At 32.7% G+C, this 26,470-nt stretch overlaps 2 protein-coding genes and 1 long non-coding RNA gene across 16 annotated transcripts in view; 1 reads left to right on the top strand and 2 right to left on the bottom strand.

Moving 5' to 3' along the window:
• The window catches only part of LOC143248504 (uncharacterized), a 43,698-nt gene extending 17,287 nt beyond the window's left edge, over nt 1-26,411 (top strand). For 11 of the 14 annotated variants that reach the window (XR_013027019.1, XR_013027025.1, XR_013027023.1 and 8 more), the window contains 3 exons: nt 2,834-3,062; nt 23,897-24,089; nt 26,210-26,411. Coding sequence is in view for 1 of the 14 variants with exons in the window: in XM_076496920.1 (XP_076353035.1) it covers nt 23,363-23,528; nt 23,897-24,089; nt 26,210-26,267 (417 nt within the window). In the remaining 13 variants the exon portion in view is untranslated. Of the gene's footprint in view, nt 1-2,833; nt 3,063-23,359; nt 23,630-23,896; nt 24,090-26,209 lie in introns of those variants that run through there. The other 3 variants (XM_076496920.1, XR_013027015.1, XR_013027027.1) reach the window with 3 other exon arrangements.
• LOC143248502 (transmembrane protein 53) lies at nt 379-15,201 on the bottom strand. Its single transcript, XM_076496918.1, has 3 exons — nt 14,672-15,201; nt 7,530-7,746; nt 379-3,211 (listed from the first exon to the last, which is right to left on the bottom strand). The coding sequence occupies exons 1-3, from the start codon at nt 14,839-14,841 to the stop codon at nt 2,732-2,734; spliced, it is 867 nt and encodes a 288-aa protein (XP_076353033.1). The 5' UTR covers nt 14,842-15,201; the 3' UTR covers nt 379-2,731.
• The window catches only part of LOC143248506 (uncharacterized), a 167,629-nt gene continuing 141,537 nt past the window's right edge, over nt 379-26,470 (bottom strand). The window contains exon 2 of the long non-coding RNA XR_013027028.1: nt 379-788. This is a non-coding gene — a long non-coding RNA (uncharacterized LOC143248506). The remainder of the gene's footprint in view (nt 789-26,470) is intronic.

Raw genomic sequence — 26,470 nt, 5'->3', positions numbered from 1 at the left:
GTTTTTGAATGTTTTACTTAAGTCTCATGATGTTCCTAATCAAGTCGGGAACATGAAACTTACGATAAATCTAAACATTTTCATCAACACTGAATCCACACTTTCTAAAACCTTGTTTGTGTTTAGCATTGAACAATAAGTTTTAAACAGTGCTTACAATAAAAGCAAATTTCTTAAACGTTCATAGAGCTGGACAACAAATGTTTTAGTTCCTATTAGGCCTAAAGCTCTATTTTCTTATGAATGTTTTATATTATGAATTTTTTTAACCCTCCTAAAACAGACTGTTACCACAAACTTTGGTTATGTAAGTGTATAACAATATAAACTGGTTATACGTAATAAACAAATAATAAAAGAGGCCTTTAACACAAGCATGCTTACAATAAGAGGTTGGTTTACTACTACAAGTCAAACTTCATACAAACTTTGTAACACTGTTTACAAAAAATATTATATTTGTTTTAAAATATAACACAGTTTAGGGACATAAATGGACTTACTGGTCCATCTCAGCTGTCCCATCTTCTAAACTAAAATAAAACTCAAACAAATAAATAACTATCTTAAAGCCAGCCTTTATCATTCATACACTTATTTTGCATGTGTGAATTCTGATAGTGTAACTTGTTTTTAAGGTTTGATTGTGTTGTAGTCACCACAGTTTAGATCTGTTGTTTTAACATAACTTATAACATGAAGTTTAGTGACAACATGGGACATACTAGCCCATCTCAGCTGTTCCATTCTCCAAACTAAACTAACTTTTTTTTAATCTTAAAGCCAGCCTTTATCATTCATACACTTATAAAACTTTTTCTTAAACTCAGTTAAATTTACTGTCTCTACAACATCTGCACACAACCCACTCCAAAGGCCAACCACCTTGTTAGAAAAATGAAACTGTCTTAACTAATGATTTATCCTATCCTGACAAAATCTATACTTGTGTCCTCTCATTGTACTGTTGTCACTGTTAAATATAAAAACAGATGAGGTATCAACACTGTCATTTCCCTTTACAATCTTGACCCTTAAACAGCAGTTATCATCAGCTGATGATTCTGCCTACATTACTGCTGTCTAATGGTTAAACACCTCATCCAGATCTAACTCTTCTTTCTTCAAGAGTTTCAGATATCTTAAACTGTTCTTGGATCTATCTTAGTAGCTTTCCCCTAACCCCTTTCCAACAGTTTAATGTCCTTGCTAAATAAGGTAAGTAGCCAAGACTGAACACAATATTCCAAATGTGACAAAAACTATGACCTGTAAAACAAAAATTATCATATGTTTTTATACTTGTACCCAGTATTTCTGTTGATACATCCTACCACTAGCAACAGCACATTACTTGGATGGCTTTAGAGACTGATCAACTATTACACCAAGATCCTTGTCTTTCATGACACACGTCAAGATTTTTTCTATACAAATTTATACTCATAATTCAAATTATGATGGCCCACATGTATTATCTTCCATTTATTAGAAGTAAAACCTGTCTGTCATTTATTTGTCCAACTCACTAAATGATCTAAACTTTTGTAAATCAAAAGCATCCTCTTTACAGCTAACAACACCCATTACCATCTGTAAAGACAGGTGCTAGTATTTTCCCACATGAATCACTTGTTTTACTTTTTTTTAAAACTATCACGATCCAAAACAAATATTGATTCTTGTTTAATCAAATATTTAACACTTTAATTAGTTTCTCACAAGAAATGGTTCTGATGAATTATTATGAACATTCAACAAATTACATGTTCAGCTTTTTAACATTTTAATATGTAGTAACATCTAGTTTATTTTCTATTATATGAAAGAAGTAATAAGAATTATTCAGAAGAAGTTGATGGATATAGTTGAAGTGACACCTGAAATAAAAAAAACTAAGTAATTCACGACAATCTGATTACTATCAGCAAACTGAAATTCATCATATCAACTGGCAACCAATGCCAGTGTTACTTGTTGGCCATTGGCTAAACACCACAAATTGCAAGCTCTGTTTCTATTTCTTTTATCTTTAGATTTGGAACATAAAAAGTAATCCGAAACAATTAAAACAACACTTAACTCTACGCTTTTCTTTATACTAAACAACTGACAAGCAAGTTTGGATGCTTTGTCAACTATACACAAAATATATACCACGGTTTAAAGGCAACATCATTGAGATTCCTAATTAAATTAATCCCTTTTTAAATATACAGAAACTTAGTTCGATAAATACACGACATGCGCACTTGAACATTTCATAAATATAAATTACATAAAAGAATCTTTTTGAAATATCAACTGAAATGAGTAAACATGAATGTTATTATATAAATTACTCTATGATATCATCAGTGTACATATGTATAATTACTTTATACAATAGCAAATCGAAGTGATGCAGCTGTGAAAGATTAATGTTGTGCTATTAGCTAGATCATTAAGCATGGAAACATTTTAAAACAGTACCGTATCAGAAGAACAACTTTCACTCACATATACACTTAATATTTTTGAAATATATATAACTTTAAAAAAACACTGAAGTTCAGGGAAAGGTATGATCAGAAAACTTCATGAGTGACTGTGCATGAAAACCTGGACTAGTGATACACATTTTGATTAAAATACAGACATTCTGTTACAACCATGTTGATTAAAATACAGACATTCTGTTACAACCACGAACTGATTTATTATAAACATAAATGTCAGAGTAATTGGTCTTTTAAACATGTTTATTTTCACTCGTCATTTCTCTCTGATAAGACAAACAGAACTCTAAAAATTTCACAATATGATTAGTGTACTCCTCCTTGTGCTTTTCTAGATGTCGGACGTGTTTTGAATCTTCCCATAACACAGAGGATATTTCAACTCCGTGTTTCTTCCGCAACTGGATGAAGTCTTCAATCGTCTTATAGGGGCACAACTCATCAGCTTTTGAGAACAGAAACAACTGTGGATGCTTGCCTGGCTCACTGATAAGGTTATCCCACACACGATTATACTGATGTGGATCTTTATCAAGAAACTTTTGACCCAACCAAACTAACAAGGTAGACGAATACAAGTACATAAACAATGTCTGAAAGAATGTTAGGAAGTACCTATAAAAACTGTTTCCTTGTGTCACAGAAATAATGTTTTTTGCAATTCCAAAGAAAGATAATTTGGCCGGAGCACTATCATAAATACACCCCTGGACCTACAACAGAAAAATAATGTAAACAGTATAGGTTCAGGTACTCTATTAATAGTTTACACATTCATCACATCATAAATACACCCCTGGACCTACAACAGAAAAATAATGCAAACAGTATAGCTTCAGGTACTCTATTAATAGTTTACACATTCATAACTACACCCCTGGACCTACAACAGAAAAATAATGTAAACAGTATAGCTTCAGGTACTCTATTAATAGTTTACACATTCATAACTACATCCCTGGACCTACAACAGAAAAATAATGTAAACAGTATAGTTTCAGATACACTATTAATAGTTTACACATTCATCACATCATAAATACACCCCTGGACCTACAACAGAAAAATAATGTAAACAGTATAGCTTCAGGTACTCTATTAATAGTTTACACATTCATAACTACACCCCTGGACCTACAACAGAAAAATAATGTAAACAGTATAGTTTCAGATACACTATTAATAGTTTACACATTCATCACATCATAACTACACCCCTGGACCTACAACAGAAAACTAATATAAACAGTATAGCTTCAGGTACTCTATTAATAGTTTACACATTCATCACATCATAAATACACCCCTGGACCTACAACAGAAAAATAATGTAAACAGTATAGTTTCAGGTACACTATTAATAGTTTACACATTCATCACATCATAACTACACCCCTGGACCTACAACCGAAAAATAATGTATACAGTATAGTTTCAGATACACTATTAATAGTTTACACATTCATCACATCATAACTACACCCCTGGACCTACAACCGAAAAATAATGTAAACAGTATAGTTTCAGATACACTATTAATAGTTTACACATTCATCACATCATAACTACACCCCTGGACCTACAACAGAAAAATAATGTAAACAGTATAGCTTCAGGTACTCTATTAATAGTTTACACATTCATAACTACACCCCTGGACCTACAACAGAAAAATAATGTAAACAGTATAGTTTCAGATACACTATTAATAGTTTACACATTCATCACATCATAACTACACCCCTGGACCTACAACCAAAAAATAATGTAAACAGTATAGTTTCAGATACACTATTAATAGTTTACACATTCATCACATCATAACTACACCCCTGGACCTACAACAGAAAAATAATGTAAACAGTATAGCTTCAGGTACTCTATTAATAGTTTACACATTCATAACTACACCCCTGGACCTACAACAGAAAAATAATGTAAACAGTATAGTTTCAGATACACTATTAATAGTTTACACATTCATCACATCATAACTACACCCCTGGACCTACAACCGAAAAATAATGTAAAGAGTATAGTTTCAGGTACACTATTAATAGTTTACACATTCATCACATCATAACTACACCCCTGGACCTACAACCGAAAAATAATGTAAACAGTATAGTTTCAGATACACTATTAATAGTTTACACATTCATCACATCATAACTACACCCCTGGACCTACAACAGAAAAATAATGTGAACAGTATAGCTTCAGGTACTCTATTAATAGTTTACACATTCATAACTACACCCCTGGACCTACAACAGAAAAATAATGTAAACAGTATAGTTTCAGATACACTATTAATAGTTTACACATTCATCACATCATAACTACACCCCTGGACCTACAACCGAAAAATAATGTAAACAGTATAGTTTCAGGTACACTATTAATAGTTTACACATTCATCACATCATAAATACACCCCTGGACCTACAACCGAAAAATAATGTAAACAGTATAGTTTCAGATACACTATTAATAGTTTACACATTCATAACTACACCCTTAGGCCTACAACAGAAAAATAATGAAAACAGTATTGTTTCAGGTTCACTATTAATAGTGTTCACATTCATGACATCATACATACATCCCTGGACGTACAACACTAGTTTCAGGTTCACTATTAATAGTGTTCACATTCATGACATCATACATACATCCCTGGACGTACAACACTAGTTTCAGGTTCACTATTAATAGTGTTCACATTCATGACATCATACATACATCCCTGGTCGTACAACACTAGTTTCAGGTTCACTATTAATAGTGTACACATTCATGACATCATACATACATACCTGGACTTACAACACTAGTTTCAGGTTCACTATTAATAGTGTTCACATTCATAACATCATACATACATCCCTGGACGTACAACACTAGTTTCAGGTTCACTATTAATAGTGTTCACATTCATGACATCATACATACATCCCTGGACGCATAAACACTAGTTTCAGGTTCACTATTAATAGTGTTCACATTCATGACATCATACATACATCCCTGGACGCATAAACACTAGTTTCAGGTTCACTATTAATAGTGTTCACATTCATGACATCATACATACATCCCTGGACGTACAACACTAGTTTCAGGTTCACTATTAATAGTGTTCACATTCATGACATCATACATACATCCCTGGACGTACAACACTAGTTTCAGGTTCACTATTAATAGTGTTCACATTCATGACATCATACATACATCCCTGGACGTACAACACTAGTTTCAGGTTCACTATTAATAGTGTACACATTCATGACATTATACATACATCCCTGGACGTACAACACTAGTTTCAGGTTCACTATTAATAGTGTTCACATTCATGACATCATACATACATCCCTGGACGTACAACACTAGTTTCAGGTTCACTATTAATAGTGCTCACATTCATGACATCATACATACATACCTGGACGTACAACACTAGTTTCAGGTTCACTATTAATAGTGTTCACATTCATGACATCATACATACATCCCTGGACGTACAACACTAGTTTCAGGTTCACTATTAATAGTGTACACATTCATGACATCATACATACATCCCTGGACGTACAACACTAGTTTCAGGTTCACTATTAATAGTGTTCACATTCATGACATCATACATACATACCTGGACTTACAACACTAGTTTCAGGTTCACTATTAATAGTGTTCACATTCATGACATCATACATACATACCTGGACGTACAACACTAGTTTCAGGTTCACTATTAATAGTGTTCACATTCATGACATCATACATACATCCCTGGACGTACAACACTAGTTTCAGGTTCACTATTAATAGTGTTCACATTCATGACATCATACATACATCCCTGGATGTACAACACTAGTTTCAGGTTCACTATTAATGGTGTTCACATTCATGACATTATACATACATACCTGGACTTACAACACTAGTTTCAGGTTCACTATTAATAGTGTACACATTCATGACATCATACATACAACCCTGGACGTACAACACTAGTTTCAGGTTCACTATTAATAGTGTACACATTCATGACATTATACATACATACCTGGACTTACAACACTAGTTTCAGGTTCACTATTAATAGTGTACACATTCATGACATCATACATACATACCTGGACTTACAACACTAGTTTCAGGTTCACTATTAATAGTGTACACATTCATGACATACATACAACCCTGGACGTAACACTAGTTTCAGGTTCACTATTAATAGTGTACACATTCATGACATCATACATACATACCTGGACTTACAACACTAGTTTCAGGTTCACTATTAATAGTGTACACATTCATGACATACATACAACCCTGGACGTACAACACTAGTTTCAGGTTCACTATTAATAGTGTACACATTCATGACATACATACATACATACCTGGACTTACAACACTAGTTTCAGGTTCACTATTAATAGTGTACACATTCATGACATCATACATACATACCTGGACTTACAACACTAGTTTCAGGTTCACTATTAATAGTGTACACATTCATGACATACATACAACCCTGGACGCATAACACTAGTTTCAGGTTCACTATTAATAGTGTACACATTCATGACATCATACATACATACCTGGACTTACAACACTAGTTTCAGGTTCACTATTAATAGTGTACACATTCATGACATACATACAACCCTGGACGTACAACACTAGTTTCAGGTTCACTATTAATAGTGTACACATTCATGACATACATACATACCTGGACTTACAACACTAGTTTCAGGTTCACTATTAATAGTGCATACACACATCCACATTTTTCCATGACTATTATATACTTTTGTAGTTAACAGAATATAAACAAGTACAATACACTTGTATCTTAGTGAGTTCCAAGACTTAAGATGGGGAACATTACAATTACATTTTGTTTAATCTCTTACCTCTTGACATTTAGGCATTTTAAATATTTAGAAAATAAGAACCACAGAGAAATTATTTCATCTTCCTATAAAGCCAACTTACCTGAAGTGAAACTGTTTTTGTTTTCTGTAGCAGATCACTCATGATTCCATACATCATTGTACCAGCATTACTAAATACATGAAAAAACACTGGATGTTTATCCAAACCAATATCTTCCACAAAGCTAATTAACTTCAAGGCATGTTGATACAAGGTTTTGTGATCCGATATACTTATAACACAATGAACTGGGGGAATATATCGCACAGTGATGCACCTGAAATAAGAAAAAAATTCATAACTTAGTATATAAATAAATTCGTACATTTGTTCCAACTTATCTTTACCAATGCATATCCTTACAAGGGCTGTAGTTTAAAAATTGGATTTTATAAACAGATGCTGTGGCTGTAAATAATTTCACAAATCAGTAAAACTTTTTGAAGTAACTTCACACAGTAGTAAATATATGCAACTACAATGAAATAACTTTCAAGATTTTTATCAAACTTAATGTTACTACACTCAGACTTACCTTGAGAAGTTGGTGTGTGATGGATATGGCATTCAAAGTTCCAAATCTGTAAGAGTATTCTAAATGTATACACTGATGTGATAAACACCATCAGAATGTAACCAGTGTTAGTATTCTAAATGTATACACTGATGTGATAAACACCATCAGAATGGAACCACTGTTAGTATTCTAAATGTATACACTGATGTGATAAACACCATCAGAATGGAACCAGTATTAGTATTCTAAATGTATACACTGATGTGATAAACACCATCAGAATGGAACCAGTATTAGTATTCTAAATGTATACACTGATGTGATAAACACCATCAGAATGTAACCAGTGTCAGTATTCTAAATGTATACACTGATGTGATAAACACCATCGGAATGGAACCAGTGTTAGTATTCTAAATGTATACACTGATGTGATAAACACCATCAGAATGGAACCAGTGTTTGTATTCTAATTGTATACACTGATGTGATAAACACCATCGGAATGGAACCAGTGTTAGTATTCTAAATGTATACACTGATGTGATAAACACCATCAGAATGGAACCAGTGTTTGTATTCTAATTGTATACACTGATGTGATAAACACCATCAGAATGTAACCAGTGTCAGTATTCTAAATGTATACACTGATGTGATAAACACCATCAGAATGGAGCCAGTGTTAGTATTCTAAATGTGTACACTGATGTGATAAACACCATCAGAATGGAACCAGTGTTAGTATTCTAAATGTATACACTGATGTGATAAACACCATCAGAATGGAACCACTGTTTGTATTCTAAATGTATACACTGATGTGATAAACACCATCAGAATGTAACCACTGTTAGTATTCTAAATGTATACACTGATGTGATAAACACCATCAGAATGTAACCAGTGTCAGTATTCTAAATGTATACACTGATGTGATAAACACCATCAGAATGGAACCAGTGTTAGTATTCTAAATGTATACACTGATGTGATAAACACCATCAGAATGGAACCAGTGTTAGTATTCTATATGTATACACTGATGTGATAAACACCATCAGAATGTAACCACTGTTAGTATTCTAAATGTATACACTGATGTGATAAACACCATCAGAATGGAACCAGTGTTAGTATTCTAAATGTATACACTGATGTGATAAACACCATCAGAATGTAACCAGTGTCAGTATTCTAAATGTATACACTGATGTGATAAACACCATCAGAATGGAACCAGTGTTAGTATTCTAAATGTATACACTGATGTGATAAACACCATCAGAATGTAACCAGTGTTAGTATTCTAAATGTATACACTGATGTGATAAACACCATCAGAATGGAACCAGTGTTTGTGTTCTAATTGTATACACTGATGTGATAAACACCATCAGAATGGAACCACTGTTTGTATTCTAAATGTATACACTGATGTGATAAACACCATCAGAATGTAACCACTGTTAGTATTCTAAATGTATACACTGATGTGATAAACACCATCAGAATAGAACCACTGTTAGTATTCTAAATGTATACACTGATGTGATAAACACCATCAGAATGGAACCAGTGTTAGTATTCTAAATGTATACACTGATGTGATAAACACCATCAGAATGGAACCAGTGTCAGTATTCTAAATGTATACACTGATGTGATAAACACCATCAGAATGGAACCAGTGTCAGTATTCTAAATGTATACACTGATGTGATAAACACCATCAGAATGGAACCACTGTTTGTATTCTAAATGTATACACTGATGTGATAAACACCATCAGAATGTAACCACTGTTAGTATTCTAAATGTATACACTGATGTGATAAACACCATCAGAATGGAACCACTGTTAGTATTCTAAATGTATACACTGATGTGATAAACACCATCAGAATGGAACCAGTGTTTGTATTCTAATTGTATACACTGATGTGATAAACACCATCAGAATGTAACCAGTGTCAGTATTCTAAATGTATACACTGATGTGATAAACACCATCAGAATGGAACCAGTGTTAGTATTCTAAATGTATACACTGATGTGATAAACACCATCAGAATGGAACAAGTGTTAGTATTCTAAATGTATACACTGATGTGATAAACACCATCAGAATGTAACCAGTGTTAGTATTCTAAATGTATACACTGATGTGATAAACACCATCAGAATGGAACCAGTGTCAGTATTCTAAATGTATACACTGATGTGCTAAACACCATCAGAATGGAACCAGTGTTTGTATTCTAAATGTATACACTGATGTGATAAACACCATCACAATGGAACCAGCGTTTGTATTCTAAATGTATACACTGATGTGATAAACACCATCAGAATGAAACCACTGTTAGTATTCTAAATGTATACACTGGAGTGATAAACACCATCAGAATGGAACCAGTGTTTGTATTCTAAATGTATACACTGATGTGATAAACACCATCAGAATGGAACCAGTGTTAGTATTATAAATGTATACACTGATGTGATAAACACCATCAGAATGGTGAAATTGAAAATTTTATTGAACTATTATTTTATAAATTTATGTCAATAAGTTTGTAATCAAATTATAATTCAAACTTTAATTTTATATATGAGTTAATTTAATGAGGTAAATATTAAAAGAACACATTTAAATAATGATTTTATTGAGTCACATGGTATCTTGAATGCAACACTGTTGAAATTGAGATGTTTGTGATGTCAAAATTCTAAGTCTGTAGTTTTGTCGAAATTAGAAACTCAAATTACAAATATCAGCAATCCAAAATGTAAAACAAGAACCTTATATGTTTTTATTTTGGTGAGATATGGCTTATGTACTGAACCAAACACAATCGCCCTATTCAACTCTTTGTGTATATACATGTACTTTAATGCTGATGAGTTTGTTTGTTTGGAATTAAGCACAAAGTGATACGATGGACTATCTGTGCTCTGCCCACCACAGGTATCAAAACCCAGTTTCTACTGATGTGAGTTTCCAGACATATTGTTGCTCCACTATGGGGCTAATGCTGATGTGAGTAACGTAGTTAATGGAATGATCGCATCGTTTAAAGTGTTGAGCAACAGAGTGTTAATAGAAGATTCATGGTTATTGAAACATTCTCTAAGATTTGTTTGTGTATAAACATTGAATTGTTTACAATGTACAAGATAAATGGTGTTTTGTGTTACACAAGTGGTTTCTTTGAATAAGTTAATGTTTCTTTTGTTGTGCTTATCAGAAAATGAGTCAGAAGTTTTTATGAACTTACAGGTGTGATAACAGACTATATTACATGGATGACAACCATTCGTAATTCACTTTTGTGAGTTCAAGGATATCTTTTAGAGTTCTGCATTTTTGGAAAGAGACAATGGGAACTTCAAGAAATATTTGTTTAAGACGGTCGTTCAGCAGTAGGAGAGCAAAATGCTTTTTCAGAATTTGTGAAACATTTCTGAGTTTAAACTGACAAGAGGAATTCTATTTTAAAGTTTTGTATTGCTTTAATTTAGGATGTTGTTAGCTGAGTGTTGCTAGCATTTTCGATCTGTCTGTTGATTATGGTGTTTTTAAATCTTTTGTGCAACATGGTTCATTTTAGATCCTTGGTGTGTTTATTGTAGTCTGTTTCACCTGAGCTTGTTTTCTTTCTTCTAAGAGCTTGTCTGTAGGTAATGTGTGATAGCTTTTATAGTGAAAGTCTTGTGGTCTGTCTGAAGTTTTTTTGTCCATATTTAAAATTGCATCCATTAACAAGACTGTAACATCAATAAAGTCAATTCAGATAAACAAGTAATAAAAGGTAAACTTGACTGCTTTTAAGAAAAGAGTTTGCACATGAAATAAATTCTTTAAGTGATTCAAGAATGTGTTGTCTGTACATCGTTTTATCACATGAACTTTTATAGGGCTTAGTTGTAAGAGCTGGCTATTAATATGACTCATAAAAATGTTGTCATATTTGTGAGCCGTTTTGGTACCAAGTACAATACTGTTAATCTGAAGGTAATTTTCATTACTGAATTAGAAATTAAAATTAGAGTTAAAACCAGGCTGAAAAGATCAACTCTTTTAATCAACCCACTCATTGTATTAAAGATGTTTATCTCATGCATAATGAAACAGAATTCAAAATTAAAGCTGATAGAGAGATAAAAGAAGCTTGTTAGATCACCAATCTAAACAATGCCCAGTCTTTGAGAATCAGTCTAAATCATCAGTTCAATCTATGTCAGAAAAATAATTTTTATTATTTGCTTTTTTCCTTCACGTAGCATGAAACCTAACTTTCCTAAAACTTACTATTTATTTAGGATAATTTTCCATAACTGTTTGTATCAACTTAGAATTTCCATCTCAATCACTTTCCAGGTGTCACCTTCATTTTACTTAAACACTTTATATATTCAATCTTAAAGTAAAATATCCCTAACACCTATTTACATAATGGTCTCGTCACTGGCTATATTGTACTGTCAAGAAGACACTTAAAGAGTACTTGGAAAAAACTACTAAACATTTCCCGAAAAACAGGATGATCTTCTTGACGTCACTCAACTCCATTTATATAAATATACATTACACTCATTCGATCACACCACCATTCCTACTGGGTGCTCTGCCGAGATCATCTTTACCATATACAAGGCGTATGTTCGGCCACTCTTCGAATATGGATGAATGGTCATATGCAACATGTCCGAAGATCTTATGAACAAATCAAAATTATTACAACATCTAGTGATTACGATAGGTTATCGCTTACCAAAACATACCCCTAGAGCAACTTGGACTCTCTACAAATATTACTCAAAATAAACACTAGGATCCGAAAACTAGCGGTAAAATACTACCAACTGTCGAACAAATGAAATTCACTCACGAAACATTTTGCTTGTTTGTTTTGGAATTTCGCACAAAGCTACTCGAGGGCTATCTGTGCTAGCCGTCCCTAATTTAGCAGTGTAAGACTAGAGGGAAGGCAGCTAGTCATCACCACCCACCGCCAACTCTTGGGCTACTCTTTTACCAACGAATAGTGGGATTGACCGACACATTATACACCCCCACGGCTGGGAGGGCGAGCATGTTTAGCGCGAACCCGCGACCCTCAGATTACGAGTCGCACGCCTTAAGCGCTTGGCCATGCCAGACCAACATTTTGCGACTCTAGCTGATACACCTAGTACATGGCGCACCCACCAGTCTCCTTTTTACATTGTCATACATAAGGTGTACTCATATGCTCTAACTATCTTCTTTATTACATATTCTCCAGATTTCTCCATTCAACTCTTAGCTCCGGCACTTCCCAAGTGAATTGGTTTGGGAAGTGAAAGTGGGTTTTCTCGTGGTTCTCCACATAAAATTTTGACATTAGGTTTATGGATCCCTGTCGCCCTGATGAACCCTAAGTCACAAATCGGTCGTTGATCTTGTGATACTCGCACTAACCGCTGGGTGTCTGTCGTCGGCTTTTCCGCTTAGATTTACTCGCTTGTAATTTATTTTATTTCCAGGTAGCAGGAGAAAAACATCTTGTGCGGGATGAAAAGAAACGGATTTTCTAAGCACCCTTGGTTATACCTATTCCTGAGTGCTAGTAACAAATATATTTATATCTGTTCCTAAGCACTAGTGGTATATATATATTTATATCTGTTCTTAAGCGCTAGTGACAGGTATATTTACATCTGTTCCTAAGCGCTAGTGACATATATATATTTATATCTGTTCCTATGCGCTAGTGACAGATATATATACATCTGTTCCTAAGTGCTAGTGACAAGTATATTTAAACGCGCCGCGTTCTTCCTTCTTTCCACCACCATTCCTAGATCGTTCCTGGGTATATATTTAAAATATATATATATAAATACAAAATATAAATAGGGAACAAAATATTTAGTTCCCTAGTGGCACAGCGGCATGTCTGCGGTCTCACACCGCTAAAATCCGAATTTCGATACCCGTTGTGGTTAGAGCACAGATAACCCATTTTGAAGCTTTTTGCTTAATTCTAAACCAACCAACCAAATATTTATTGTAACGAACAATTTTACAAGTAAAATCAAGCTCAGTGACTGTATTAGCAAACTAATAGAACATTACAACCACCGATGAAAGTATAAATAATTGTAGATATAACTTATAAAGCAGCGATTTTCCTATGATTTCTATTAACTTAATACTAAAATGTCGCGCACCGGTTTCGTTAAGCGTATGATATAATGTGTAGCTGTAAGAGAAAACAGTGCGCCCTCTCACTTTTACGACAGCTTACTGATAACTATGAAATAATTTAATAATTAATACACTAATAGAGAATGTTTACTACATTATTCCTAAGTCTATTCACTTACTAGTTAGTTAGTTATTTTGCTACACTCATTAAAAATTTCACAATATGCTTCATTCAAAGACCTCAAATGTAGTTTGATTTTATTATACAAGTAATTTAGCAACAGGGTGAGAGGGTAAACTATACATTTTGATAGTCAAAACATTTGAATGAAACTTTTCATACGATTAAATGGTAATGTTTGAAGTAGTGACTAAAATAATAATTAAGTATCAGATTGGTATTGATAATATAAAACAGTACCACTAAACGAAAATTACAAATTATTATATCCTTAATTTGTATTTCTTTTTGTGAAGTTTATTACTTACCCATGTTTTTCATAAAGATTTCCATATTTCGTCAGGTATCGATCCGCGCACCCTAACCAACCAAACATAATAACAACGGGTTCTTTCTCGTTCAACTTGCAGATTAAAGTATTTGACGACGGTACCGACGAAGGAAATGATAGAAGAAACTCAAAATCATAAGCATCCATTTGTTACTATTTTACAGCAATAGATATAATGAGATTTTAAGCATTAATAAAATTACGACACAAGAGAAGTAAGGCGTTTAAAAAACACTATTATATACCTAAACCGTCTTTGAGACTTTAAGTCCAAAATGGTGTTCAAGTTATCGCGATAAGCAACGCCTACCTAGTGGAATGTGAAAACCGTGATATTTAGATTGGTAATGCAACTTTATAGCAGCAATATAAATTTGATGCTTTTAATTTACTTCAGAAGTATGCAAAAGCTATTTTAACAGTTCAGTTTTTCTTAAACATAGTTCAATATTTAAAAAACAACAACAAACGTTTTGCACCAGGCCTGGCATGGCCAAGCGCGTAAGGCGTGCGACTCATAATCCGAGGGTCGCGGGTTTGCGCCCGCGTCGCGCTAAACATGCTCGCCCTCTCAGCCGTAGGGGTGTATAATGTGACGGTCAATCCCACTATTCGTTGGTAAAAGAGTAGCCCAAGAGTTGGCGGTGGGTGGTGATGACTAGCTGCCTTCCCTCTAGTCTTACACTGCTAAATTAGGGACGGCTAGCACAGATAGCCCTCGAGTAGCTTTGTGCGAAATTCCAAAACAAAATAAAAAAAAAGTTTTGCACCAAATATATTACAGTACGTAAAATTAAAATACAATTCTGAATTATGAAGCAAAGACTGATTTTCCAGTTATAATAATATTGTAATTTATAAGTTGTTTTTATCTGACCAGTTTACGTGTGAGACATACTATTAAATTTTTTTGCAAGGTTCCAGTAATAATTGTTTCATTTTGGAAATGAGGTACCCATGACTAGAATGTCGGTAAGAAGAACTTAATTCTTACGAAATGTATGATGACCTTTTCTTTCATTAGACATTCTGTGAATTAGTTTTATTTAAAAACGCATAAATTTTCAGTTCTATTATTACTTCGTTTAAACAAAAATATTTAATAAATGTTTTATTTCTCTTTCATTAAATTCTACATAAAATTAGAATCGCATTGCAACATGCTAGAAAAATAAAAGTTGATTACTATAAGACTCATTTTCTTAGGTCATTATAATAAACCTAGTAAATATATGAGACACTCAAAAACGCTGAAAGTGGCTCAATGTTCTCAAGTTCAAACCTTTCGCATACAAACTTCACACAGTTCAAAGTTGCCACATTCCAATAAGAATACTGCCTCGCTTTTATCACCGAAAATGTAGTTGTCATCCTTCTACGTGAATAATTAAACCTGAGCTGGGAGAAAGTAAAATGACACATGATAGTCGCGACACGACCGTAAAAGCTACAAGGTTATTATTCGTAAGTTATGGATACTACATTTTAAGGATAGGTGAAAAGTACTTTAATAAGCTTCATATGAAATAACCTAATATTGCATCAGTCACGTTTGGAACATTCGTTGGCAGTAGACTACAGACTTTCACAATTCCGAATCACCAGTTCTTCTTTATTTGTCCGTAATATTTTACACAAATATTTTATGTGGATTTTAACATATAAATGAACGTATATTTTAACTCAAAAAAATTGAGAAACATTCATAATTGAATCCATAAGTTTCAATCATCAATATGCAAATGAAATAAAAAGTTGAAATAAGAAACTTTGTTACTCTAATAAATATTTTCATATTTCATACAAGTAATAAGAATAAGTAAATATAGATTTCCTCTGTAATTTATGCCTACAGTTTTCGCACCAATAATAAGCTATTTTTGTCTCCCAATGGCACAGTGGTATGTCTGTGGACTCACATCGCTAAAAACCTCGTTTCGACATCCGTGATGGGCAGACAATCAACCAATAGCCCATTGTGTAACTTTTTGCTTAATTCAGTTCAATCAATCAATCAATAAGCCATCTGGAAAGTGTAGATATTATACATTCTTGATCAAACCAACAATTGCAGACAACACAGATAAATTACGTATACTTGTGCTGTGGATCTCCCATACACTGTACGTCATCCAGTTGTTGTCTTGATTTAATACAGATTCCAGTTTGTATGGAATACAACCAATCTCCCATACACTGTACATCATCCAGTTGTTGTCTTGATTTAATACAGATTCTGGTTTGTATAGAATACAACCAATCTCCCATACACTGCACATCATCCAGTTGTTGTATTGATTTAATACAGATTCCAGTTTATATGGAATACCATCAGTCTCCCATACACTGTACATCATCCAGTTGTTGTCTTGATTTAATACAGATTCCAGTTCATACAGAATACCATCAGTCTCCCATACACTGCACATCATCGTTGTTATTTTGATTGAATACAAATTACAGTTTATATGGAATACCATCAGTCTCCCATACACTGTACATCATCCAGTTGTTATTTTGATTGAATACAAATTACAGTTTATATGGAATACCATCAGTCTCCCATACACTGTACATCATCCAGTTGTTGTCTTGATTTAATACAGATTCCAGTTTATATGGAATACCATCAGTCTCCCATACACTGTACATCATCCAGTTGTTGTCTTCATTTAATACAGATTCCAGTTTATATGGAATACCATCAGTCTCCTATACACTGTACATCATCCACTTGTTTCTTGATTTCATAAATATTGCAGTTTATATACAATACCATCAGTCTCCGATACACTGTACATCATCCAGTTGTTGTCTTCATTTAATACACATTCTAGTTTCAATATGATACAACCAATACAGATTCCAGTTTATATAGAATACCATCAGTCTCCCATGCACTGTACATCATCCAGTTGTCTTGATTTAATAAATATTGCAGTTTATGTAGAATACCATCAGTCTCCCATGCACTGTACATCATCCAGTTGTCTTGATTTAATAAATATTGCAGTTTATGTAGAATACCATCAGTCTCCCATACAGTGTACATCATCCAGTTGTTGTCTTCATTTAATACACATTCTAGTTTCAATATGATACAACCAATACAGATTCCAGTTTATATAGAAAACCATCAGTCTCCCATACACTGTACATCATCCAGTTGTTGTCTTCATTTAATACATATTCCAGTTTATATAGAATACCATCACTCTCCCATTCACTGTACATCATCCAGTTGTCTTGATTTAATAAATATTGCAGTTTATATAGAATACCATCACTTTCCCATACACTGTACATCATCCAATTGTTGTATTCATTTAATACACATTCTAGTTTCAATATGATACAACCAATACAGATTCCAGTTTATATAGAAAACCATCAGTCTTCCATACACTGTACATCATCCAGTTGTTGTCTTGATTTAATAAATATTGCAGTTTATGTAGAATACCATCAGTCTCCCATACACTGTACATCATCCAGTTGTTGTCTTCATTTAATACACATTCTAGTTTCAATATGATACAACCAATACAGATTCCAGTTTATATAGAATACCATCAATCAGTCTCCCATGCACTGTACATCATCCAGTTGTTGTCTTTATTTAATACATATTCCAGTTTATATAGAATACCATCAATCAGTCTCCTATACACTGTACATCATCCAGTTGTTGTCTTGATTTAATACAGATTCCAATTTATATGGAATACCATCAGTCTCCCATGCACTGTACATCATCCAGTTGTCTTGATTTAATAAATATTGCAGTTTATATAGAATACCATCACTCTCCCATACACTGTACATAATCCAGTTGTTGTCTTCATTTAATACATATTCCAGTTTATATAGAATACCATCAGTCTCCCATACACTGTACATCATCCAGTTGTTGTCTTGATTTAATACATATTCCAGTTTATATATAATACCATCAATCAGTCTCCCATACACTGTACATCATCCAGATGTTGTCTTCATTTAATACACATTCTAGTTTCAATATGATACAACCAATACAGATTACAGTTTATATAGAATACCATCAGTCTCCCATACACTGTACATCATCCAGTTGTTGTCTTGATTTAATACAGATTCCAATTTATATGGAATACCATCAGTCTCCCATGCACTGTACATCATCCAGTTGTTGTCTTGATTTAATACAGATTCCAATTTATATGAAATACCATCAGTCTCCCATGCACTGTACATCATCCAGTTGTCTTGATTTAATAAATATTGCAGTTTATATAGAATACCTTCACTCTCCCATACACTGTACATCATCCAGTTGTTGTCTTCATTTAATACATATTCCAGTTTATATAGAATACCATCACTCTCCCATACACTGTACATCATCCAATTGTTGTATTCATTTAATACACATTCTAGTTTCAATATGATACAACCAATACAGATTCCAGTTTATATAGAATACCATCAGTCTCCCATACACTGTATATCATCCAGTTGTTGTCTTCATTTAATACATATTCCAGTATATATAGAATACCATCAGTCTCCCATGCACTGTACATCATCCAGTTATCTTGATTTAATAAATATTGCAGTTTATATAGAATATCATCACTCTCCCATACACTGTACATCATCCAATTGTTGTTTTCATTCAATACACATTCTAGTTTCAATATGATACAACCAATACAGATTCAAGTTTATATAGAATACAACCAATCTCCCATACACTGTACATCATCCAGTTGTTGTCTTGATTGAATACAGATTCCAGTTTGTATAGAATACAACAAATCTCCCATACACTGTACATCATCCAATTGTTGTCTTGATTTAATACAGATTCCAGTTTGTATAGAATACAACCAATCTCCCATACACTGTACATCATCCAGTTGTTGTCTTGATTTAATACAGATTCCAGTTTATATAGAATACCATCAGTCTCCCATACTGCACATCATCCAGTTGTTGTCTTGATTGAATACAGATTCCAGTTTGTATAGAATACAACAAATCTCCCATACACTGTACATCATCCAATTGTTGTCTTGATTTAATACAGATTCCAGTTTATTTAGAATACCATCAGTCTCCCATACACTGTACATCATCCAGTTGTTGTCTTGATTTAATACAGATTCCAGTTTATATAGAATACCATCAGTCTCCCATACACTGTACATTATCCAGTTGTTGTCTTGATTTAATACATATTCCAGTTTATATAGAATACCATCAGTCTCCCATATACTGTACATCATCCAGTTGTCTTTATTTAATAAATATTGCAGTTTATATAGAATACCATCACTCTCCCACATACTTGTGGATTTTAACTTCATATTATAATGACCCCATGCTTGAGAGGGCTAGAATATTGGATGTGATGGGAATTCGAACCACCACACCTCAAAGTACGAGTCAAGCACCCTAACAACCTGGCAACAACAACCCTAACAACCTGGCTGTGCCAGGCCTGTTGGTATATGTAAGTCCCATAATAACCTTTTTCTCAAATATCGATGAATAAACATACTGTGTGTACTACAATTTCACCTGAAAGTTAATTTGTAGACAAATGTTTCAATGTTATTCTTAGACATTTGACCAGTCAGAGATAAATACACAAGAACATATATTGATACCATGTGATTATGAACTGGTATAGTTGTAACAGGAAGTCAAGAAGTAGTTGTGGTTTTAATGTTTAAGACATGTTAGTTGTCATTTCTACTCTAAGTAGGTAAACACATGTTTGATGTCACTTCTCCTGTCAGTAGGTAAACACATGTTAGTTGTCACTTCTACTGTAAATAGGTAAACACATATTAGTTGTCACTTCAACTGTATGTAGGTAAACACATGTTAGTTGTCACTTCTACTGTACGTAGGTAAACACATATTAGTTGTCACTTCTACTGTACATTGGTAAACACATGTTAGTTGTCATTTCTACTCTGAGTAGGTAAACACATATTAGTTGTCACTACTGCTGCAAGTAGGTAAACATATTAGTTGTCACTTCTACTGTAAGAATATGTAAACTCAGTAGGTAAACACATATTAGTTAGTTGTCATTTATTTGAGAAAGGTTGTATGCTGTCTCAGTAGATAAACACATAATAGTTGTCACTTCTACAGTAAGAATATGGTAGTATTTATTTTAGAAAGGTTATATGTTGTCTCAGTAGGTAAACACATATTAGTTGTCACTTCTACTGTACATAGGTAAACACATGTTAGTTGTCATTTCTACTCTGAGTAGGTAAACACATGTTAGTTGTCATTTCTACTCTAAGTAGGTAAACATATTAGTTGTCACTTCTACTGTAAGAATATGGTAACATTTATTTGAGAAAGGTTGTATATTGTCTCAGTAGGTAAACACATATTAGTTGACACTTATATTGTTAGAATATGATAACATTTATTTGAGAAAGGTTGTATGCTGTCTCAGTAGGTAAACACATATTAGTTGACACTTCTATTGTTAGAATATGATAACATTTATTTGAGAAAGGTTGTATGCTGTCTCAGTAGATAAACACATAATAGTTGTCACTTCTACAGTAAGAATATGGTAGCATTTATTTTAGAAAGGTTATATGTTGTCTCAGTAGGTAAACACATATTAGTTGTCACTTCTACTGTACATAGGTAAACACATAATAGTTGTCACTTCTACAGTAAGAATATGGTAGTATTTATTTTAGAAAGGTTATATGTTGTCTCAGTAGGTAAACATATATTAGTTGTCACTCCTACTGAAACAATATATGCTTAAAACATTGTAAAATAATATTTAAAATCACATAAACATGGCTAGAATGTGTATTACATTGTATATTCTTCCATTATCAGGACCAACATTCATGAATGTAATATATACATTATTCAAAGGTTCAATCCCTACAGCAAACATAGTACAGATAACCCATTATGTAGTTTTGTACTAAAACAACTAAACCTTATACCACCCATTAAATTCAGAAATTTAACAAAATAATCTAAAATACAAACCAGAGTGCTTTATAAAATGTTAAAATTTACTTTTTTCTTAACTTTTCGTTTGAGAACTTATTGCTGTAGAAATTGGAAACAATGGGAATTTTAGAAACCAAATGAAAATCTGCTAAGCTCGAATATTGCTAAGGAATACAAAATCATAAAAACCCATTACCTCTTTCCATTTTGTATCAGGACTTTTGGACCTATATGTTTTTCTGACATTATGAACTGTTAAAGAATAAAAATTCCTTAACATTTATCATTTTTCAAATAGATACACTTTTCACTGCAACTCTGATATTTTCAACCTAATGATATGTTATGTGGCATAAACTTAACAGATGGACAGAGATATCAAAGTTCAAGTATAGCTGTTCATGACTTCAAACTATCGATTATTTGAAAAGCAACTAAATTCGTTAGTCCTAACAAAAACTGGAACTGAAATGTTATTTTTCAGTTTTATAATGTAGCTGAAAATACAGACTGTGTTCAGCAGCATATTACAGCTCAAACCTCGTATTCTTTTACATCTAAAGTATTAGGAAGATACAGATAAAATATGCTATTGAATACGTCCAGAAAACAAATCTTCATCTGAGGCCATATAAGACACATTGACAAAAGAACACAACAGTCTGTACAAACCCTAACTGAACATCAGCCTTCACTACCGTCCAAAGAATGTACCCTAACTGAACATCAGTCTTCACTACTATCCAAAGAATGTACCCTAACTGAACATCAGCCTTCACTACCGTCTAAAGAATGTACCCTAACTGAACATCAGCCTTCACTACCGTCTAAAGAATGTACCCTAACTGAACATCAGTCTTCAGTACTGTCCAAAGAATGTGCCCTAACTGAACATCAGCCTTCAATACTGTCTAAAGAATGTACCCTAACTGAACATCGGCCTTCACTACCGTCTAAAGAATGTACCCTAGAATCAGTCTTCAGTACCCTAACTGAATATCAGCCTTCAATACTGTCTAAAGAATGTACCCTAACTGAACATCGGCCTGAACATCAGTCTTCTGAATATCAGTCCAAAGAATGTGCCCTAACTGAACATCAGTCTTCAGTACTGTCCAAAGAATGTGCCCTAACTGAACATCAGCCTTCAATACTGTCTAAAGAATGTACCCTAACTGAACATCGGCCTTCAATACTGTCCAAAGAATGTACCATAACTGAACATCAGCCTTCAATACTGTCTAAAGAATGTACCCTAACTGAACATCAGTCTTCACTACTGTCTAAGGAATGTGCCCTACCTGAACATCAGCCTTCAATACTGTCTAAAGAATGTACCCTAACAGATTAATGACAATCATTTTTGCTTTCAAATCCTTGAGAAGCATAACCAAGTATTGTAAGATAGAAACTCAAAATGTTTAATTATTGAAGAATAATGTGAAGAAAAAACATATGTAATAGATATATTAGTTCATTCTACTTCACTTCTGTTACAGTATATGTCTTTTTATTCTAAAACATATTCAAAAGCCACTGTATATTATAGTGTTTTAAAAGTACTTATCAACATAAACATACTTCTATATTTACAGCTCATAAAACATACATTTTATGAAATACTGGGCCTAATTTTGTGTATTTTATTATTCATGTATGAAGTCACCCAAGATAAATGAAAATAACAATGCCTTGTTTATATGTGAAGTTTGAATCATATGGGTTACATGGAACACACGAGACACCTGCTCAGGAAAGGTCATACTATGATCAGCAAGCAATACACATAAAAGGCTATTCACGTTCTTTGCTATTAGCTGTTTTCCCCGAACCTGAAAGAGGTAAATGTATGTCACTACCAATAAAAGCTATAAATATTGTGAGTTTTCTGTAATTTTTAGAAAGACAATAACAAAGCCATCACGTTCATAGGGATTCAGATGTGAGTCTCTACGCAACCAGGATTTTGTTTTCTGCCATAGTTTAATTAGCTTAGGCTTTTGGTTTGTAATCCAGGTCACCTACAAACCAGATTTTTACATATTTTAATATTGATAATTGATATTAAAAATAAAACCTTGTAAGCACATAACTTAATCATTTGTTATTTAATTTTTGACTTATCTCTCCGGTGTATAAACTTATTATAATAACAAAACAGCATACGTTAATATGATAAATAATATCTATTTTTGTTTTATTTCAATAGATATTTTAGAAATCAAGTGGAAAATGAAACAAACTCGGGCTATTTTCATCACAACCGTCTCACTGATTCTTATCTTACTAACCAACCTCACGTCAGCACTGGGATGTAATCGCTGCTCTAACCCTTTAATAAACCTTGTCTGCTGTTTTTTTTTACAACAATGCTGTTCAAATGGAACTACTGAACCCACTCAGTAAGTGTTTTTATTTTATGATATTAAATTAACCAAAGATAAAATGATGCATTTTGAAATTATATTAAATTACGTGAACAGTTATTGAAAGATAAAATGGTGTATTTTGTAATGATATTAAATTACGTGAACAGTTAATGAAAGATAAAATTATGTATTTTGTAATGATATTAACTTACGTGAACAGTTATTGAAAGATAAAATGGTGTATTTTGTAATGATATTAAATTACGTGAACAGTTAATAAAAGATAAAATTATGTATTTTGTAATGATATTAAATTACGTGAATAGTTAATGAAAGATAAAATTATGTATTTTGTAATGATATTAAATTACGTGAACAGTTAATGAGAGATAAAACGGTGTATTTTGTAATGATATTAAATTACGTGAACAGTTAATGAAAGATAAAACGGTGTATTTTGTAATGATATTAAATTACGTGAACAGTTAATGAAAGATAAAATTATGTATTTTGTAATGATATTAACTTACGTGAACAGTTATTGAAAGATAAAATGGTGCATTTTGTAATGATATTAAATTACGTGAACAGTTAATGAAAGATAAAACGGTGTATTTTGTAATGATATTAAATTACGTGAACAGTTAATAAAAGATAAAATTATGTATTTTGTAATGATATTAAATTACGTGAATAGTTAATGAAAGATAAAATTATGTATTTTGTAATGATATTAAATTACGTGAACAGTTAATGAGAGATAAAACGGTGTATTTTGTAATGATATTAAATTACGTGAACAGTTAATGAAAGATAAAACGGTGTATTTTGTAATGATATTAAATTACGTGAATAGTTAATGAAAGATAAAACGGTGTATTTTGTAATGATATTAAATTACGTGAACAGTTAATGAAAGATAAAATTATGTATTTTGTAATGATATTAAATTACGTGAATAGTTAATGAAAGATATCCGAAAGTTGGATAGCTCGTGCTATTTTATTTCTTTTTCAATTCTGCAGTAACGTTTTCCTGTTCTTTCCCAGTATAATTATTGACCTAGTGCTCCGTTTCTATTGCCATTATGTAAGGTGTTTGGTTTATTTTTTTACACTTGCCTTCTGGTGGGTCAACGGAAGGTCTCTGTAGTGAAAACGCTAAAATCTGGGGCTAGATGCCCTGCGGTGGATAGAGCGCAGCTAGTTCGTTCTGTACCTTTACCCTGTAAAACGCAACAACAAACATTATTTCTATACTTGTGTTCTTTATTGTTTAAGACAATACACGAAAGAGATCTTCTTTGTATCTTTGTACTGTGCGCCACCTTGTTTAAGAGTCTCTTTCTCTATATATACCTTTTTTGTTTTTATAATTATGATATATTATTTACTATTAATTTCAGGGGTGTTGCAACCACTTGTAAATGATGTTAGTTTGATTTCTTTGTGATACCGTGAACAAAATATTTTAATATACAGGATGGCCGTACATTAATATAACTGTGGCACATTGTAGAAATAACGTTTTTCTTTCTTTCTTTAATCAGGTCCCACAACAAAATAAATATTTTTAATTTGAGATGTTCTACTTTTGTAGTGTTGTCTTAATACAGACTGTTGCTAGGATTTTTTTTTCTACATTTTAAAGCTCTATTATTTGGAGATATAAACACATTTTAAAAAAGTGGAGTATAGCATATGCTGCCTAAGTCAGTATTTCTGTATTACTTTATGTAAAAGGTATCCAGGAAATTGATTTTATATGTAGGAAGTATGTCCATTATCTTCAGCCGCAAAACTTAGGATGACTCAAAACTTTTCCACTTAGCCATCAGAGGGCTCTTATAAATAACAAAATGTAAAATCATATTTTTAAAAAGATTTTCACTGGTAATAATGAAACATAGGATTTACTTAATTGAGACAGAAACTAGTAATTTTCTTTTAAATATAATTTAAACCAGATCACTTAGTGAAAGGAAAAAAGAAACAGATTTTTACTTTAAACGTGTTACATGATATTGTCTTAATCGTGTGTAACATTCCTCAGTTAAATATTTATACTATGTCTGGATCTTATAAGTTTGTTGTGTTTTACTTTGCAGTCTTATTTTATAGAATGTTTCTGGTATTCCTTTTTCTCTTTCCTAGAATTGCACCTTTAAATTCTGGAAGCGCTGAAGAACCCATTTATCTTCCAGGTCATTAATTATTTTGAGCTAAGAATCATGTTCAGTTTAATAAATATATTTTCTTAGCTTGAGGCTTTGCTGGAAAGATTATGGATAAATCACATATATATATATATTATTGTACGTATATTGACTTACTTCAATAAATGTATACACACAATTATTTGGATTTGGAGTGTTATATCTAATTATTTGTATCCCATGGAGACTCACATTTACT

This window comes from Tachypleus tridentatus, chromosome 4 (assembly GCF_004210375.1).
Source record: "Tachypleus tridentatus isolate NWPU-2018 chromosome 4, ASM421037v1, whole genome shotgun sequence".
NCBI classification, from domain to species: domain Eukaryota; kingdom Metazoa; phylum Arthropoda; class Merostomata; order Xiphosura; family Limulidae; genus Tachypleus; species Tachypleus tridentatus.
This window is presented reverse-complemented; position numbering and strand designations above follow the sequence as displayed.

Coding starts and splice junctions, on each gene's coding strand:
- LOC143248502 (XM_076496918.1), bottom strand. CDS start 14,841: ATGGATGCTTATGATTTTGAGTTTCTTCTATCATTTCCTTCGTCGGTA. Junction 7,747..14,671: donor AATCTTTATGAAAAACATGG/GTAAGTAATAAA, acceptor TTCTTATTTCAG/GTGCATCACTGTGCGATATA. Junction 3,212..7,529: donor CAAAAACAGTTTCACTTCAG/GTAAGTTGGCTT, acceptor TTTCTGTTGTAG/GTCCAGGGGTGTATTTATGA.